The 18,721-nt window shown below is 38.1% G+C and overlaps 2 protein-coding genes across 7 annotated transcripts in view; one reads left to right on the top strand and one right to left on the bottom strand.

Moving 5' to 3' along the window:
* On the top strand, positions 1–14,033 carry LOC107665475 (SH2 domain-containing protein 4A-like). Of its 6 annotated transcripts, none has more exons than XM_016456378.1 (9): positions 1–52; positions 856–1,093; positions 1,677–1,836; positions 3,316–3,418; positions 3,494–3,641; positions 5,881–6,073; positions 7,692–7,822; positions 8,548–8,765; positions 13,927–14,033. In XM_016456378.1, exons 2-9 carry the CDS (start codon positions 919–921, stop codon positions 14,020–14,022), a joined length of 1,224 nt encoding a protein of 407 aa, XP_016311864.1. In that variant the 5' UTR covers positions 1–52; positions 856–918; the 3' UTR covers positions 14,023–14,033. The 6 variants fall into 6 exon arrangements, with proteins under 6 accessions (XP_016311864.1, XP_016311859.1, XP_016311861.1 ...); XM_016456375.1 differs by adding an exon at positions 178–241 and having other exon boundaries at positions 4–52; positions 843–1,093; positions 3,316–3,641; XM_016456373.1 differs by having other exon boundaries at positions 3,316–3,641.
* Positions 14,034–15,516: 1,483 nt separating this feature from the next.
* slc38a9 (solute carrier family 38 member 9) overlaps positions 15,517–18,721 on the bottom strand; it is a 15,176-nt gene continuing 11,971 nt past the window's right edge. The window contains exons 12-15 of the mRNA XM_016456372.1: positions 17,911–18,024; positions 17,682–17,830; positions 15,926–16,015; positions 15,517–15,705 (exon numbers count right to left, since the gene is read on the bottom strand). Coding sequence (XP_016311858.1) covers positions 15,540–15,705; positions 15,926–16,015; positions 17,682–17,830; positions 17,911–18,024 — 519 coding nt within the window. The 3' untranslated portion in view covers positions 15,517–15,539. The remainder of the gene's footprint in view (positions 15,706–15,925; positions 16,016–17,681; positions 17,831–17,910; positions 18,025–18,721) is intronic.

Here is an 18,721-nt window from a genome sequence, read left to right as displayed (position 1 = left end):
GGAGGAAGAAGCGAGTGTAGGAGGGAACTCGGCGTGGGCTGAGAGTTAAAGGGTGTGTACATGACCACAGATTTCACTCGACATTTACCTTTCTGTGCAGGCTTCAGGTGTTCAGTCAGACATGAAGCTTCATACTCAAGATTACTAATCTATCAAATTCATCTGGATTCTTTATAGACACCGCAGATGTGCTGCACTGATCTTCGAGCGAGGAATGAGTGTGTGAAGCGTTACTACAGCGGTAAGTGTGTGTGTGTCATAGGTTACTGGTTTTGATGTGGGATTGATTGACAGCTCTTTGTCCTGCTTCCTGTTCCTTGTTTACATTCGTATTAACTGTACTGACATCAGATTTCTGTGAGTTTCTTCAAATATCAGTAGCGACAATCAGTAAATGCGTGTCACATCCCTGTAGTTTACATTTTAATGCAATTTTTTCCCTCATACTGTATATCTATGAAAAAAAGAAATGTTTTATTTTATTTGTATTTATTATTTTAACATGAATGCCATTTTATAGTTTAATAGCTATTGTGGTAGCCTATTAAGCATTTTTATTTGTTTTCTGTTTTTTTATTTGTCTAGTAATACAAGTAAAGGGACCTGGATAGTTCACCCAAAATGTCAACAATGGTCATCATTTACTCTGTATGACTTAGGCCTACTTTCTTCTGTGGAACATAATAGAAGATATGTTGAGAAATGTCTCAATGTTTATGCTGTTGTTTTTTGGTCCATACTATGGAAGTCAATGGGACCCAAAACCAAAAATATCTTTTTGTGTTCCTTCTTTTGTATGGCTAAATGGTTCTGTTTTGTTGTTGTTGTTGTTTTTTTCACAGTCCAAACCACCAGAGACAAAGAGAGGGATATTCCCTTCTGCTGAAGGTGTTTGAGCTCTGCTCCTGAGGCGTGAAGATGCTGCAGCAGATATTGGCTGACATGTACATCCAGCCGGAGCTGCTGGCCGAGCTGAATGAGGAACAGAAACAGATTCTGTTCTTTAAGATGAGAGAAGAACAGATCCGGAGATGGAGAGAGAGAGAGACGCAGCTGGAGGAGGAGGAAGCTGCACGTGTTAAAGTAAAAAAAGGTGTGAATATACAGGGCAGAGGATCTGTCACAAATGTATGGCTTTCTGGATTTCACCAAGCTTGTACAAAGCTTGTACAGGTAGTAAATTTGTCCAAAAGACACAATAGCACTATTACAGTCAACATGAAATCAGAATTGACATTTTTTACTTTTTTAAATGCACATTTAAGGTCTTTCTTAATGATATGTTGATGCATGTTTTATTTCAAAGAAACTTAATAGCTTGTTCCTCCTCTAGCATTATTGCATAATGTTAAATAATAGGCATTCAGTGTCTCATTCAGTCTTTTTTATCCAATCAATTCCCAATCGATATAATCAAGTCCTACTCAATTTTTTTCCCCAAAAATATCCTGTTTCCCAAACTTATGTCTTGTTGTGTAAGCAAAATGGGTTGCGACCAACAATTCATGTTGGCTTTAACAAAATCTCATTTGTGACACTTTGGGTGACACTCTTCTTGTAGCCTCAGAGAGACAAAGTCAACCCAACATTGCTTTATGCTATATAAATCTAATCTTAGATATTTAACAGGCATTCAGTGCCACAAAATCAAAGTCATCATTGTGAATGTTGTGCAGTTTGGGGAAAGACTGTGTCGTGGATGAAGGGTCTGGATGACGATGTGTGGGTTTGGGTGATGGGAGAACATCCTGAAGACAAACCCTACGATCAGATCTGTGATGGGGTCATGGCCGAGAGAGCAGCCCTGCAGGCTCAGAGAGAGGCCGAGAAGCTCAGGTAAAACTGCACCAGTCATACTCACAGCTACATTCATGTAATGCAATCACAATTATATTGACAGCTGCTTTCTGTGCGTGTGCTTCAGATGTGTGCTCTCAGAAAACTGTATATCAGAAGTTTAAATTCATACTGTTTAAACGCATGATTTCAGCGCGATAAACATGATAATCAGAACCATAACAGATGTTTTTAGCAGGTACGAGCTGTAATGGCGCAGCTCTATTTAAGCTTTTCAGTTTAATTTTTACTGACTTTTTTATTTTTTATTAGTCCCGCATACCACTCAAGTTTGCATCATCACAGAAATTTTAGCCTGAGGAAGGTCGATTGATCAAAATGTTGCTCATTAAACTCCATCGCCCCTATAATTGTTTTGAGTATGCAAGTTCTGTATTTTTTTGTCATATTACTATGTAGGTTTAATTAATTTATTAATTTAGTTTTAGTTAAGTTTAGTTCGTTTTTTATTACCAGTTAGTCATTTTAGCGCTTCAGCTTGAAACTTATTTCAGTTAGTTGCCAAGGCAACATTTCTCATTTGTGTTAAGTTAAAGTTTTTCATTTAATAATTATATTTTATTTTAACTTTATTTCAGTTAACCAACATGTTTTAGTTTTTGAGAGTTAACCCAATTAAACTCGGCAATAGCACTATAATTGTTCTTTGACTCTGAAAATGTATTGCTTGGCATAAACTCCAAAGTGATCCATTCGGTCAACACTAGTTAAATATTTCACCAGTTTACGGGAATGTTGTCACCACAGCGCTTGTGTGCTAATACTGTGCTCCTAATGCCACTTCCTCCTCATGCGCTTGTTCTTTTCAATAGGACTACTGGACAGAAGTTAAAATGAATATTAGTTACTGTTTTTAGAGGCATTTCTGATGTAGGATTATAATAATCAGTGCCTGTTTGGGTGTATATCAGTGCAAGCAAACCAAATGGCCAGTATTTCCATGATGCAATATGTGTTGTAGATAACCGCACTGAACTAAAGGGCAAAACGTCTATGTTCAAAGTAACTGAAGTGGCATCTGTTGAATAAAAGGTGATCAGGTAAATGCCTGCTGTTATCCAAAGCCGCATAACTATTAGTTAACTTTATTATGTACAACATTAAACTACCGCAGTATGAAATATGGGCTTCAACACACTATATCCAACACACAAATTGATAGCTGCCTGATTTTCATATCATGGAAAACACAGAAAAGCTTGTTTGGCTCATACCTTTTTTAAAGAGTATGTACTCGACAGTAAGCACAAGGAATTTCTTTTTTGCCTTGTGTGAACATGAACACTTGTGTCTAGTGAAGGAATTTACCTGTCATATTAGTATGAGTGTTCTCGTTGACATTCACAGTCTTGCCTCAGAGCAACTATTTCCTGTTCAGTTCTGTGAATAATTAATGACTTCCAATAACTCTAATAACCTATGCAGGTGGCCTGCATGTTTTTGTGTTTTCACGTACAGGGCTAAGAAAGAGGCTGAGCTGGAGAAGCGCTTTTCTGGCCTGTATCTCGAACCGGAGCAGGTTGTGTTGTCAGAGCAGGAGGTTCAGGAGGAGGAACTCAAGGTGCTCCCCATCTCGTCTTTGGTTTTAAACACATGGTTTGGGTCTGTCCTGACCTGGAGGCTTGTTCTTTGTCAGAAACTGGAGTTGGAGGAGTGGCGTAAGGCTGAGGAGGAGCTGAGGAGGCTGGAGCAGGAGAGGAAACAGCAGATTTACATCAGCCTGAAGGAGGTGCAGGGCAGTAAACACACTCGTGAGGAGGAGGACCAGGAGTGGCAGAAGACATGTAAAGAAAACTGCAACCATACAGTCTACACAGTTCATCAATTACTAATTAGAACTTAAGAAGTATATTTATGAGAAATAGAGTGAATCTCACAAAAACACGTTCTTATCCTCTTAAAATGTTTTAGGAAAAAATTGGTATTTTTTCATGTCATTACATTGTTTAGAGCATTAAAAAAAATGTAAAAAACATTTTTAAAAATGATATTTCATTCATAAGTTATGCTACGTCCTTGGAAGAGGACATCGGGACTCAATTAAAAAAAATAAAAATAAAAAGACATGAATGAACATGCATAGTCAAAAACAATTGATTTCTTTTAAATCACCAATACATTTTTAGTTTTCAGGATTTTTTTTTTTAACCAAATTTTGTATAAAGATAATTCTCAACTATATTATAACAGAATGATTTGATATACCATTTTTCTTTCTGCAAAATGTGTGTAAAATGGCCATAAACAGCTTTTCTCATTATATATAATGTATCTACACACTAAATCTAATTTGCATATTCATGTGTTTTTGGGGCAACATGTAATGAAAAAAAAATTTAATAATGGGAGTAATAATTGACAAGATTTTCATAATAATATATAATATTTCATAGGAATATTGAAATATAATTTGTTTCCCTATTCATTTGTTGTGTCTCCCAAAATGCGTAATAAACATGCTTTTAGTCCCGGCATCCTCATATGAGGACATGTATGAAATCAATGTCCAGTTTCGTAACAGAAAGTCATATTTTGATTTGAAACCCCGTAACATTTTCCTGAGATGTTGATTTATGACACACAGTTTAAAAATTAGTCAGATTTAAATGATAATTACAAAATATTATCATATTTCCATAAGAGTGTCACTAAATTAATATCAGACATTTTTGAAGACCAAGGAGAGGGGGTGGTCACGGTGAAACATCCCAACATTTAGTATCTCTGAAAAGCCCTGAATGTGCTCTGTACAGGAGACTGTGACATGTAACGTCTCAGAGAAATTCACTAAAATATAATGTCCTCGTATGAGGATGCAGGGTCTCAGGAGGTTAAGGCAGAAAGTGACATATTACCCGAAAACCAAAAGGAAAAAATTATAAACTTTATAAAATTAAGTCTATTATGAGACCATTTTGTAATCAGTAACAAGAAAAAATTAATACTGGCAAATCGATTAATCGCATCCGAAATAAAGGTTTGTGTTGTATGTGTGTGTATTCATATATACATATAAATATACACAGTACACACACATATATTATGTAAAGGCAAACTTATATTTTGGATGCGTTAATCACGATTAATTGATTTGATAGCACAAAAAACATTTTTGAGAATAATTCTCATTATTGCCTAGGTTTATTCTCATTACAGTAGTACAGTCATATGTTTTATTGTATCACAGTAAAAAAAAGTATTTAAATCAGCATAAAACATGAAACTGAAATTATGCATACATTAAACCTTAAATATGAATATATTATTGGGTAACACTTTATTTTAAGGACCAATTCTCAGTCTTAACTAGCACGCATATTACTAGCATATTAGCTGTTTATTAGTAGCCTGCTTATAAATGTCATAAGGTGTGTCCCAAATCGCGTACTTATGCACTATAGTATAAATAGTGCGAGTAGTGTGTTCACACTGAAAATTCCAAAAAGAAAAAGTGCACTTTAAATACCCGGATGATGCACTTAAATAACCGAAAAAATGAAGTGTGGAATGTTGGACACTTCATGCACTCAACTGTCGCAGCTTTAATTACGTAGTGAAGGGGGAGGAGCTATGAGACTCCGATTATGAATGACAGAATAACATTATATAATTCATACACTACATCGTTGAGTACATAGTGTATGAGTGCGTCATTTGGGACGCAGCTTTATTCTGCATGATCATATTCTAGATCCCTTAATCCACCCCATACAACCTAACAACTACCTTACTAACTATTAATAAAAAACACATTAGGAGTTATTATTGGGGCAAAATTCAGTTAATAGTTAGTTAATAGTGAGAATTGGACCTGCATTTTTTCTGCATTACAATAATAAGAACCTACTGAAAATCATCACTGAGAACATTGAGAATTACACAAATAAAGAACAACTACTTGGAGAGGAGCTGACACATGAGAAGGGATGTTTTGTTCTCTGTGGTTCTGTTTGTGCTGGTATTTTTTTTAGTCATGCATAAATAACAGGCATAACCGGTGTGATTTTGCATATGTGGTTCCAGTGCAGAAGTCAAAAGCTGCAGACGTGCGCAGACGATCTCTGGCCAAGCAGACTATCGAGGACCACCGCAGGCGCTCAGTTAAAGCTCTGGAAAGAGGACGTGTAGCGGCCATGACAAAGGCCTTCGGCAGCACGAATCCAGCCCCTGTACCCAAACCCAGAAACACCAGCAACACCAGCAGTGCTATCAGCCGGTGAGTCACGTGATACGCTGCACATCAGAGCCAGCGTCCTTCATTCGTGTGGCAGTAACTGAAGAATAAAGAAGGGCTGGTGGTTTGAAAGATCGTAATCATCAATCATAATGGCCACGTTTACATGCACATCACTTGGTCAAAAAAATGGTCAGATTTATTCTGAAAAAGTTGATATGCTATTGTTGTAATCAGCGTATTCCTCGTGAACGTCTTCTTTTCCTTCTGTTCTCTTGTGGAAATACTGGAAAGGCTTGCTCTTGACATTTATTTGAGTTCTTTTGTTGTAATTGTGTAATTATGACACTGAAGGTGCGATCAAAAGCCAAATGTAGGTCATGGGACTCTTTCACCCATCTGTATACTGATTTACGTTCATTTCCTTTAATGCTTGTATGGAATCGTTCTCCTCACTCCAGAAATGCTTTCCATTTCATTTGCACATGCAAATATAATTGAAAAGTGAATAAAGTGTCTGTATATTTTAGATTATGTCAGTCATCTTATTTAGATTAAAAAAATAGAATTTTGGCTTAAATTCATGTGCATGTAAACACAATGAAACCAGGCAGTATTGAGGATATTTGAATAGTTGTGGGAAAGAACATGTCGGTAAGACATCATATCAATATTCTTTATATTTAGTATAAACACCATCATTCAGAAGTCTGGGGTCTGTAAGAGTGTTTTAAAATGTTTTTAAGTCACCAAGGCTGCATATTTTGAAAGACATTTTTTATTAGGATTCTTTAATTAACAAAATGTTCAAAAGAACAGCATTTATTTGAAACAGGAATCTTTTGTACCATTATAAATGGTTTTACTGTCACTTTTGATTAATTGAATGTGTTCTTTGCGAATAAAAGTATTAATTTCTTAATTTAAATTAATCAATCAATCTTGCCTGTAATGTAGTGGTAAATGTTTTTTTGTTTTTGTCCTAAGTTTGGATTTTAGTGGAATATAAATTATGGAGCTTGATTTATTGTGGAATAATTAATAATATGTTTATTATTCAGGTTTGCTCTGAATGCTGGTCGGTCTGCTTTTTTTTTACAAAAATATGCATGCAACTCATATATTGATCTTGATGTGAGAATATTGATTACAGTATTGTGATGTAAAATATTGTACTTTGATCTTTTTTTCACCCACCACTGCATTCAATATAAATATAATAATCTGTATAATATAATAATCTGTATAATCAGAATGTTATGCAGGACTTTGACTCTGCTGGAATGCCGTCTGTCTCTCTTGATATAGCTATTAATAGTGGTATATTTATCATAGCTGTATGTCACATCTTTTCATTCAGGTGTCATATTCATCTGAGGAATGTTGCACTGCAGACTGTTTGTGCAATTACGTGTTTTCACAAGGACTATCCCTCAACACATCATCTGTTGTGCAAATGTATTGCCAGTATTTCAGATTTACATCGTCCTGTTATAAACATTAAAAGATGTTTAACAGACCAAATATGAATTATGTGAAGGATCATGTTAAATAATCCTTTCACAGAGCTTCAGTTCTGGGGTTGTGATGTATGGTTGTTCACCCAGGATTTTAATAAATAGGCCTCGATGAGAGTAATCTCTTATGCTGTGATTGACAGGAAGGGTGGCATGCGGCGCTCGCTGTCAGCGTCTAGTCGAGATCATATTATTCGCTGGTTCAAGGAGGAACAGCTGCCGCTCCGAGCCGGATTCCAGCGCGACCAGAGCCGCATCGCACCCTGGTTTCACGGTGAGAAAAACCACAAGACTGTATTCCTTCATTTAACTTCTAAATCTAGACCTTTAAGGGGTCATATGATGTTGCTAAAAAGAACATTATTTTGTGTATTTGGTGTAATGAAATGTGTTTATGTGGTTTAAGGTTCAAAAAACACATTATTTTCCACATACTGTACATTATTGTTTCTCCTCTATGCCCCACCTTTCTGAAACGTGTCGATTTTTACAAAGCTCATCGGTCTGAAAAGCGACGCCTTCTTTCTTTGCGTGAACAATTGGGCAGCGTTATGCAAATCTTCCCACATCGTGACGCAGACATGTGGGGGCGTGTTAGAACGAGCCGTTTTAGGTAGGCGTGGTTGACTCTTAACTTTTATAAAGAATATCTCTTTGGGTTTGAGACTTTAGTCTTTGCAACTTTACAGATCTTCTTTATGCACCAAGCGCTTGTAACACTCCAAAGAGAAAGGAAAAAGTTAAATCGCATCATATGACCCCTTTAACTTGTAGAGCATTTTGGATGGGCCAGTTTTCTGATTGGACAGTGTGTGGGACTCTTTTTGACCATCTAGGACCGTCCCAACACTTGTTTCACTAATATCTGTCAAATACTAGCAATATTTCTCCAAAATAAATAAATAAATCAGTCAGAAATGTTGCACTGTAGCCATCTGCATTCATACAGCGTAAAGACTGAGTGTCAGAATGCTGCTGGATTTCTCATGCTCCCTGCAGGTATAATATCTCGTGAACAGGCAGAGGCGCTGCTGAACGAGGGCGAGCCTGGGTTCTTCCTGGTGCGTGTCAGCGAGAGGATCTTTGGATATGTGCTTTCCTACCGATCCAGTGAGGGAATCAAGCACCTGCTGATCGATGCTTCAGAGAACTGCTACATGCTGCTGGGAGACCAGATCAGATTCAGCTCGCTCACTGAACTGCTGGAATATCATCAGGTAAATGTGCTATACGTCACGCACTGGTCCTGAGGAAACGGGTTCATCTGGTCCAGAAGAATCCCAAAGCGTCTCTGCATTTTATTTCTTCAGGTGCACACATTCAAAAAAAAAAAAAAAACTTTTAAGTGTTGTCTTTAGTAGTAGATCTTGGCATAGGCACGGGACAGCTCTAAAACGCACACTTTTTCCCATTTTTCTATTTTAATATTCTATTTTTTCTTTACAGATTATATTAGTATCGTAAATGATTGAAAATGAACGTTTTTTGCTTTAATGACAGCAGCACTCAAAATGGCCTGGTTGGACTGTAATAGACCCATATTTGAAATGTACTTGTAATTTTAGTACATAACATAACACAGTAGTTATGCAGTCTGAACAGTATAATATTATTACATAAACAAAATATGATTTCAAATTGTAATAATTCATGTTCAGAAAAGTGAGTGCATTTATGAATTATTATTATTTACAAATGTGTGACTGGATTTACATAAATTAATTCACAGGTGTCTTCACACATTTAATGTTTTTACAATTATGAACTGATTGTTGGTTCTACATATTCACGTCTCCATACATTTGAGGATTTGTGGCAATCGTTCTACAGTTATGTTCAACTCTGATTTATGTCACATTAAAATGATTATAGATTATATTATAGGTATTTTAGAGAATATAGAGAACACTGTACACAGTAAATGTAATGCACTTGCAGTGAATCCATAAATTATGTACTGTATGTGGAATAAAGGAGATGCTCCTACGACCCACAGAGATCTGTTACGACCATAAAGTCATTACATTTCAACAGACCGGGGTCACGCTGAGCACATTCCATACACAAGACATACTGTACAACATTCACATCCAACACAAATCACTGCACAATTATTCATTATTGTTATTTACACATTTGTGTCTTTTCCAATCCGCTGCATTCCTTTCCTCTTGATTATTTTATTTCTTTGTATTCCACTGTAACAATATGAAGACAACATATCCTGCAGATTTGTGCTCTCCTGATTTAATTTTCACAATATCCCACGAATAATTATCTGGAATGCATTAAGAATATTTAGTTGTTCTCCCCAAACCGTCACGTCTCACGTTTGTTTTCAAATGGAGGCTTTAAAATGAAATTGTCTCCCTTTTCACTTCTAATCCGGTAACACTTTAGTATAGGGACCAGTTCTCACTATTAACTAGTTGCTTATTAGCATGCCTATTATTAACATATTGGCTGTTTATTAGTGTTTATAAAGCACATTCTGCATGAGCATATTCTACATCCCTAATCCTACACAATACCTGAACTTAACAACTACCTATTAGCAAATTTATTGAGACAAAAGTCGTAGTTAACGGTTTGTTAATAGCGAGAATTAGACCTTAAAATAGTGTTACCACCAATTCCTACTTGCAGTGTTTACTGGAATGTTTCTAAAGCAGATAAATACAATATTTATTGCCTATCAAAATGACAAATCATTCAATTTTCCAGTTAACATTTTTGATTAAGGCAACGTATAGGGCCTTATGCAGACATATATTAGTACAGTGATATTTACTGCTGCAGAAATAGAGCTTTTTGGGGTTCACAGTCTGTTGAAGGATGAAGTAGACTGTCACCTCATTGTACCAGTTTTTGAAAATGTTTATGGTTTACAGTTTAACAGAAGTTACTCCCATAATTCAGGCAAAGCATCATGGGGCATAGGAAAAAGGTGAATATGTGAACTTATACCAGTCATCTCACAGTATGTTGGTTTTGAGTTGGATTGAGAGGGTGTTGGTATGTGCGCTCTCTGAAATCACAGTTTAACCAGTGTTGACAACTCATTTTCAGGCAAAGTTGCTGAAGGCATGTTGATTTGTTGCTAAAAGTTGCTAAATGACTTTGTGACATCATTGGATGATGATGTCATTTTGTAACCATAATGCAAAACTAAGTAATTGCGTAGAATATGCATTGAAATTACTCAAATCTCAGCAAAGAATATCATTTGAAATTTGTTCATTTAGATTTGTTCATCAAAATAAACATTTATAATATAATAAACTTTTAATATATATTATTTGTAAATATCATTTTTTTTAAATACAACTCTGAATTATTGAAAAGTTACATTTTTGAACAATTACATTATTTCTACATTTCTAAAAAAAAAAAATTTTTAACCTTTATTTATATAGCGCATTTAACAATACAGATTGTGTCAAAGCAGCTTAACTGTATTAAATAGGAAAATTGTCACGTTGCTACTGTGTTGGAACGAGGAGACCGGGAGTTGTCACAGGAGATTTTAATGTCTTTAAGGGAACCAGGAAAAAAACACGTAGCAGGAGAGGTTGACACATCCACAGGCATTCACAATACCAGTCGCAGAACTCTAAACAGGAAACCATTAAATACAGACTAGAGGGACACAATGAGGAACACCTGAAATCAATGACATAATAAACATTGGAAACACCTGGGACAAGTTAACCTAAATAGGAACAGGAACAGGAAGAACCAAATATGGGCATAAGGAAAAACGAGGGAGAACTTGTGGGAAGAAAACAACACAACTGGAACACAAGTCTGAGATTACTCTGCCCTGGAGGCTGGTGCAGGACTGGGACACGGGGAATACCTCCAGGGCGAATCAGGCAGTCCAGGGTGCCATGGCGGAGCAGAGAGCTCTGGGAGCCATGGCCGGACGGCCTCCGTGGCCTTAGCCTCGCCACTCTGCCCCCCCCAATCCTCGGGGAGAATATCGTCTTTAGAGGCCCTCTGTAGGCCTAAACTCGGGAACTGTGGCCCTCCCTGGGCTTGACTTGGGGACTGGAGCCCTCCTTGGGCTGGACAGAAGAACTGGAGCTTTTTCTGTGCTAGACACGGGGACTGGAACCCTCTCTGGGCTAGACTCGGGGACAGGAGCCCTCACTGGGCTAGACTCGGGGACAGGAGCCCTCCGTGGGCTAGACTCGGGGACAGGAGCCTTCTCTGGGCTAAACTCGGGGACAGGAGCCCTCCGTGGGCTAAACTCGGGAACAGGAGCCCTCTTCGGGCTGGGCTCTGGGGCTGGAGCCCACACTGGAGCGAGCTCTGGGGCTGGAGCCCACACTGGAGCGAGCTCTGGGGTTGGAGCCGACACTGGAGAGAGCTCTGGGGCTGGAGCCCACACTGGAGCGAGCTCTGGGGCTGGAGCCGACCGCCTTCTCCTCCTTAGATTCCCCTTTAGGTTCGGGGTGAAAGGCATGGTCGGGGGGCTTGACTGAGGAACAGCCGGCGGGCTGGTGAGTGCCGCGGCCGGCGGGCTTGACGGTGGACTGGTTCTGGCTTGGGCCCGGACACTCCCCAGACAGATCCCTTCCCTCCAGCATAGTCCCTTGATGTCTGGGAGGTCAATGCAGCGATGGTCGTTGGCCCCGAGCCAGAACAGAGAATTGATGGTGGTGTCATCCAATGCCGTTGCCGCGGCGAACCCGCAGAATTCCCAGGCGTACTCGAAGAAGGGGAGATCTCGGCGAGCTAAGGCGGAGAAACGAGCGGCGATTTCCATGATCTCGGGGGGAAACAAACAGGAAAACAATAGACTTTTCAAAACGAAAAACAAACACAGAGAGAAGTGGCACCACTTACTGTTTTGGTCCGGTATTCTGTCACGTTGCTACTGTGTTGGAGCGCGGAGCGAGGAGACCAGGAGTACATCAACACAGGAGATTTAAATGTCTTCTGGTCTCCTCGTTGTCATCCTGCCTGATTTGTGTGCCTGTTTATTTATTAAAGTCTGTTTGTTTTGAGTTCATCCTGTGTCTCCTCGCTGCCCACTCCCTGTGAATCATGACAGAAATAGTGTGTAATAGTAATCAGTAAATAGTAAAACAGACTGAGATGGATGGAGGAGATTATGAATGGCTTTAAGAGTGAGGAGAAGTATTTTGTAGTTAATATGGTAAATGATGGGGAGCCAATGGAGCTGTTGTAAAATGGGTGTGATGTGATGTGCAAGTGATAATACGGGCAGCTGAGTTTTGGACCAGTTGTAACTTATGGAGGGTTTTATACGGGAGGCCAAACAGAAGGGCATTGCAGTAGTCTAAACGAGAGGTGACTAGGCTGTGAACGAGAATGGCAGTGGAGTGAGGCTTCAACCCTAATCAAACACACCTGAACAAGCTAATCCAGGTCTGAAGGGTTACTAGGAAACTATAGGCAGGTGAGTTTTAATTAGGGTTGGAGCTGAACTCTGCAGACTCGCCACCCCTGACGTAGACGGTTGATGTTTCGAAGGTGGAAGTAAGCAGACCGAGTAACATCAATAATGTGGGAGGTGAAAGAGAGGGTGCTGTCGCAGATGACACCCAGACTCCTAACCTGAAGGGAGGGGGAGATGAAAGAATTATCAGTGGGAATAGAGAAATCATGAAGTTTTTTTAATGTTGATCTTGTGCCTATAAGAAGTATATGCAAAACATTACACACTCAATTTTCAGTTAAAGGCAGTTCATCATTGATTCAGTGACGTCATCGTCCAGCTCAGTTCAGTTCAAATCGTATCTGTGCAATCAAGTCAACGATATCGCTGGAAATTAAGTGTAACTAGTAAAACTAGACATTATTAACAATTATAGTTCGTAGTAAGTTAAAGGCTGCACTCTTAAGGAAGGTCCATAAAAATAGGGCACAGTTTACCGTTAATATGAAGGAATTTTCTGTAGCCTATTAATTTTTCACCAGTATTTTAAATCACACATTGCATTTTGATAGACAGACAGACAGATTTTTGAGAAGATCAACAGTGTATGTAACTGATTAACAATTATAGGAACAAACTAACTAAGGTGTACCATAAATGAACAATTATTGAAAACAACTAGCAACTTGATTCACATGTGATGTGCGTACTGCTAGACACCTCTCTCCAATTCTCTTCCAGCTGATGTGCTGCTTGGCTGGTTAGCTGTTCAATACTCATTTCTTTTTGTGTGGTTGAGGAAAAATGCATGCCTTTTTATCACTCGAGTCACTTTTCAAAGGTTGCCAATTACATTTTTAAAATAGCTAAATTTGTTGCTAGGTGCTTTTGGAAAATAAAGTTGCCAGGGTAGTCTGAAAAGTTGGCAACAGTGCGTTTAACCCATGTTTAACTATGTTGTCTGGCCCCAGGTGGAGCCGCTGAGCTCGTCTGGAGTGGAGGAGTATCTGCGGAGTGCATGTGGACAGAAAGCAGCCGCAGCCGATTACACAGATCTCTTCACCTGAACACAACAGACACAAGAGTGGAGAACCTGTGCCTTCACACCGGCATCAGCGTTAATAACCACTGCCAGTCCGCTTATCTGCCATCACATGATTCGGTTTATAGGCATCGTCACACTTCACAAGTATTGAATTTATCTGAAGTTTAAATCAAACCTTAGCCACAATTTTCCATCCCAAAGCATGAGACTGTTGCTTTGTGTAACAGAGCAGATGAAACTCAGAAAACATGAAGTGAAACTGAAAAGTCTATTTTTATAAGACAGAGTACCTTATTCATTTCAGAAACTGATATGACAAGCGGACTCTGCTTTTTATTCTATATTTAACTAGCCGGTCAGTTTAAAACAAACCAGCTGTCACAGATGTGAAATCATTATTATATGTACAATGAAGCTAAAAAATTTTTTAATTACAACATATGTTTGAAACCATGTAGTTTTGTTCCTCTGACACTTTATAATAAAAGTGCTTGGCTGTGATATGAAATATAGTTGACTGACATTGTCCTTAAAAAAAACATTCAGCACTTTTTAAATGAATGGAAGCCATTATGAAGGAAAACCCCAACACCATATTGGATTTTTATAGGTTTTAACTGAGCTGGGTTCAATTTGTACTTTAAAATCCATTATATCTAATACAGAGAGGTCACAATTTCATTTAAATTTAATTGCTTAAAAATACACAAAACAGAAACGGACATAAATGTGCATTTACAAACACTTAAAAGTGACTTGAGCTTTGGACTCTCACAAAAGTGTGCAAATTTAAGCTTCCCTTATTGATGTGCACATATTTCATAAAGTGACATGAACTCACACAGAATGCATCAGTACACTCCGATTCAGCTGGAGAATGACATCAAATCATTTAGCTTGAAACAAATCTAGAGACTTTTGATTCCCTTAATGTATCCATTACTTACTGTATGCAGGTTACATTTCACAACATTTATACAATGTCACAGTATGGACTGGGTCTGGAAGACCTTCAGATTGCATTTATGTTGCACACAGACTTTATCTGCATTGTGATTTTGAACGTGAATAACTGAAAAGTGATGTTATGAAGAATTCACTGGTGTTCAGTACAGTTCAAGTATTGAAAATTAAAAAAACGGCTCATTTCATGTAACAAGCATCTCTGCATTCAACTGAACGTTTCAAATTCAGAGCGAGGAAGCAAATCTTGATGCAAGATGATGATGATTAGTGATTCTGAAATACATTTAAAAACAATTAAATTCCTGCTGAAATAATTTTTTTAGCTAATAATAGCTGTTAAAAGCAATATGATAAATGCATAGCTTTAATTAAACCCTTTTAAAATGTAAAAAATAAGACGTTTTGTGCCTTCGAGTGAGTTTTTGTAATGAAATCCATGGGTACTTGATTAGTATTGTTTGTATGACTTCATTCCTGTGAGAAGCACCCAAGGAACCAACCGTCCCCAACACACAGAGCTCCTCTTCCATCAGGTAAACGCAGACGTGTGCGGTTCATTTAAGGCACAGCGTGCTACATGAAGAACTGGCCGAACAGATTGGCCACGCCGAGGAGGACGAGGAAGCCGTGGAAGACGGCGGAGGGCCAGCGTAACTCACCTCTGCGGTTCAGTGAGGTCAGGTGGATCAGAGAGGGAAGCACAAACACCAGAGCCAAGCCACATAGGGCCCCCGAATACCTGAGAGGAAACCAACCTTTACAAAGCCTGCTGTTACATCAGCAAGTCACCTTCATTTCTAGATTGTGTCAGAGCAGCAAAAACAGAATCTGGAAACTCAACTATGGAGAATCATTATTGAAGTCTGGCAGAGAGAGAGTTCAATGCAAATCCTTCACAGCACTGCTGGATACACACTAAGTTCCTGTTTTAAAAAAGGAAGCAGGAAACGGTCTCTTACCTGATGATGGAGCCGATGTTGGGGTAAAACCTGGCCATTAGGACTCCAGCTCCCACAACAAGGATGTTCAGAATAAACACATGAAGGAAACTAGGAATGGAAAGACGAGACATCAATAATGTCAATGCATTTTACACAGACGAACCTTTGAGATCATTCTTTAAATATACAGGGCAAGTCAGTGTTCTGCGCATACTGTATGATTTAATGATGTATGACAAGCACTGTTTCCAACTCCAATGCATATCAATCTGAGAAATGGTTGAGCATAAGCATGGGGTTTTGCAATAAAAACTATTTCTGTATAAATGAGGCTGTGGCTTAAATGCAGACTTTTTAAGGAAGAGAAGTGCCATGTACAGTTATTGCCCACAATATGAGCTGATGTTCAGGATTGGGCCATCAAATACAGGAAGACTGATGCATCAAAGGCTTTAGGGACAATGTCGAAGTCTACACGTAATTTGAATACATTTTAAATATTTCACAAATATAAGTAGTTTGAAGGGTTAACACGCTCAATATAAAGAGGAATAGTGTACAGTGTCAGTCTGAATCTCAAACAAGCCTTTCATCAATGCACTTGAGCATTTTAAATGCCACAGGTTGTTATGAATAACTATGAAAAAGCACCTTCTAAAAGGACAAGGCCACTTATTCTTAAATTAATAATATAATTTTCCTCTTATATTCCATACTGTGCAACGCACATCTCAAAAATGTGTTTTAGTGTTTCATTCTTTGAAGGACAAAAACATGGGTGCGGTGATCATTTTATCTTAGCTATTTGTGAAAATGTGCTTTACTATTCAAAAGTGGTGACGATATTCAGTCTCTTGTATTTCATTTTCAACCAAACAGTCAGTCATTACAGTCAAGAAGACTCAAAGATTCAGTTTCAGTGAATGTGTCAAAGCTATAGAGACACTGATTAATTGAACTGATTTGCTCTTATGAAGCGACTGATACTCTACTACAGCCAAAATATTTCTGATGATATGATCCCTCCTGCTGGAATGAGCTGCCCAACTCAGTCCGAGCATCTTCAAGAATCGGCTAAAAACACATCTCTTCCCTCTATTCATTTACTAACTGCTTGTTTTCTTAAAAAAAAACAAAAAAAACTAACTAGCTTCTCTATTCTTTTTGTATTCTATCTATTTGTTTTCTTTTTATTTATTAAACAATTAACAAAAAGCAAAAAAAAGCCTCTAACACTAGCTTGCTGTACTCTTTCTATTCTATCCATTTTCTTTTTATTATATAATTGAGCACTTGCGTATCATTGCTCTTTTGTTGATTTTGATTGTTTCTATTGTCCTCATTTGTAAGTGGCTTTGGATAAAAGCGTCTGCTAAATGATTAAATGTAAATGTTCCGCAAAACAATTGCAAGTCCTGTCTTTAAAAAGCGTAATCTACAAAGTGTAGATAGTAAATACCATTAAATATAGCATTTTTGTAAGTGCTACAAACATGTTTGTAACACTTTCACAAGCAGGAAAAAAATAAATAAATTGCACTCAAATGATAAAAACTGACTTACAAACATACTTTTAATACTGGTTTAAGGTTTCAACTGAGATAAAGTCCCTCAACGTTAAACCGCAGACGTTTGAAAATAACTGTGACGTAACTAGGCCTTGTTTGAAAACTCACGTGATTGGGTAAGAAAGCACTGATTTGAAACTAAAGATTTGTAGGCGTTTCAAATGCTGCACGTTCATCGCTCATTATCATACACAACTGTTACTCACCCTGGATAATGGTCCCCAAAGAGCTGCCCCATCAGCTGCACACGCACCAGGTACCCCAGCAGAGGATACACGGTGGTCATCTGGAACAGAAGACAAGCCCTCGCTACAAACACCAGCACATCGCTGCTGGGGAAGTTATCCAGAAAGTTCTGTGATAGAGGACGAGACAATGTCAGTATGAATGAGTGCACCTCAAACAGCTTGCTTTGAAGGGAATGCTCGGTCTTACTGGTTCAATGCACTCTTTAGACAGCGGTGGTGATGGGAAAGCAGCAAAGATCAACACGCCCACATAGAGGTACGTTAACCCCACCAGCAGGTACGCCAACGACAGATCCCGCACCTGCGGACACAGCATCGGTGCACACTCACTACTGAACTACAGCTGATGCACAACACTACTGGATCAGTCGCAGACATTTACTACACTACCATGAAATACACATACTTTACGATGATGATTATGATAATAAAATCAATTATTAAAAAAAATAAATTAATAGTTTTATTCAGCAAGGATGCATTAAATTGATCAAAAGTGACAGATAAGACTAAAAAACACGTCATGAAAATGTTCCTACAAAAATATTAATCCATAAAACTTGATAATCAGAAATGTTTCTTGAGCAGCAAATCAGCATATTAGTATGATTTCTGAAGATTATGTGACACTGAAGACTGGAGTAATGATGCTGAAAATTCAGCTGCGCATCACAGGAATAAATTACATTTTAAAATATATTTAAAAGAAAAACTTATTTTAAATTGTATTAATATTCCACAACATTTTTGAGCACAAAACTCTTCTTTTAAAACATAGTGAAATGTTGAATGTGCTCAGTGTGTTCTTGAAAGGTTTTGTAAGAATTCACCTAACATAATTCTCACAAAATAAATATTTGTCTTCATATCTTCATGTTGCTACAACAAACAATTCCTATGTTTGCTCAGTGGCTGGACATTGTGCAGTGAAGTGCTATGGCCAAACTACACACACACACACACACCACACCACACACCCACTCTCTCTTACACACACA

Source organism: Sinocyclocheilus anshuiensis, unplaced genomic scaffold, assembly GCF_001515605.1.
Source record: "Sinocyclocheilus anshuiensis isolate Anshui unplaced genomic scaffold, SAMN03320099.WGS_v1.1 scaffold755, whole genome shotgun sequence".
Lineage (NCBI taxonomy): Eukaryota > Metazoa > Chordata > Actinopteri > Cypriniformes > Cyprinidae > Sinocyclocheilus > Sinocyclocheilus anshuiensis.
Note: the sequence above shows the minus strand (reverse complement) of the source record. Positions and strands in the feature narration are given on the sequence as shown.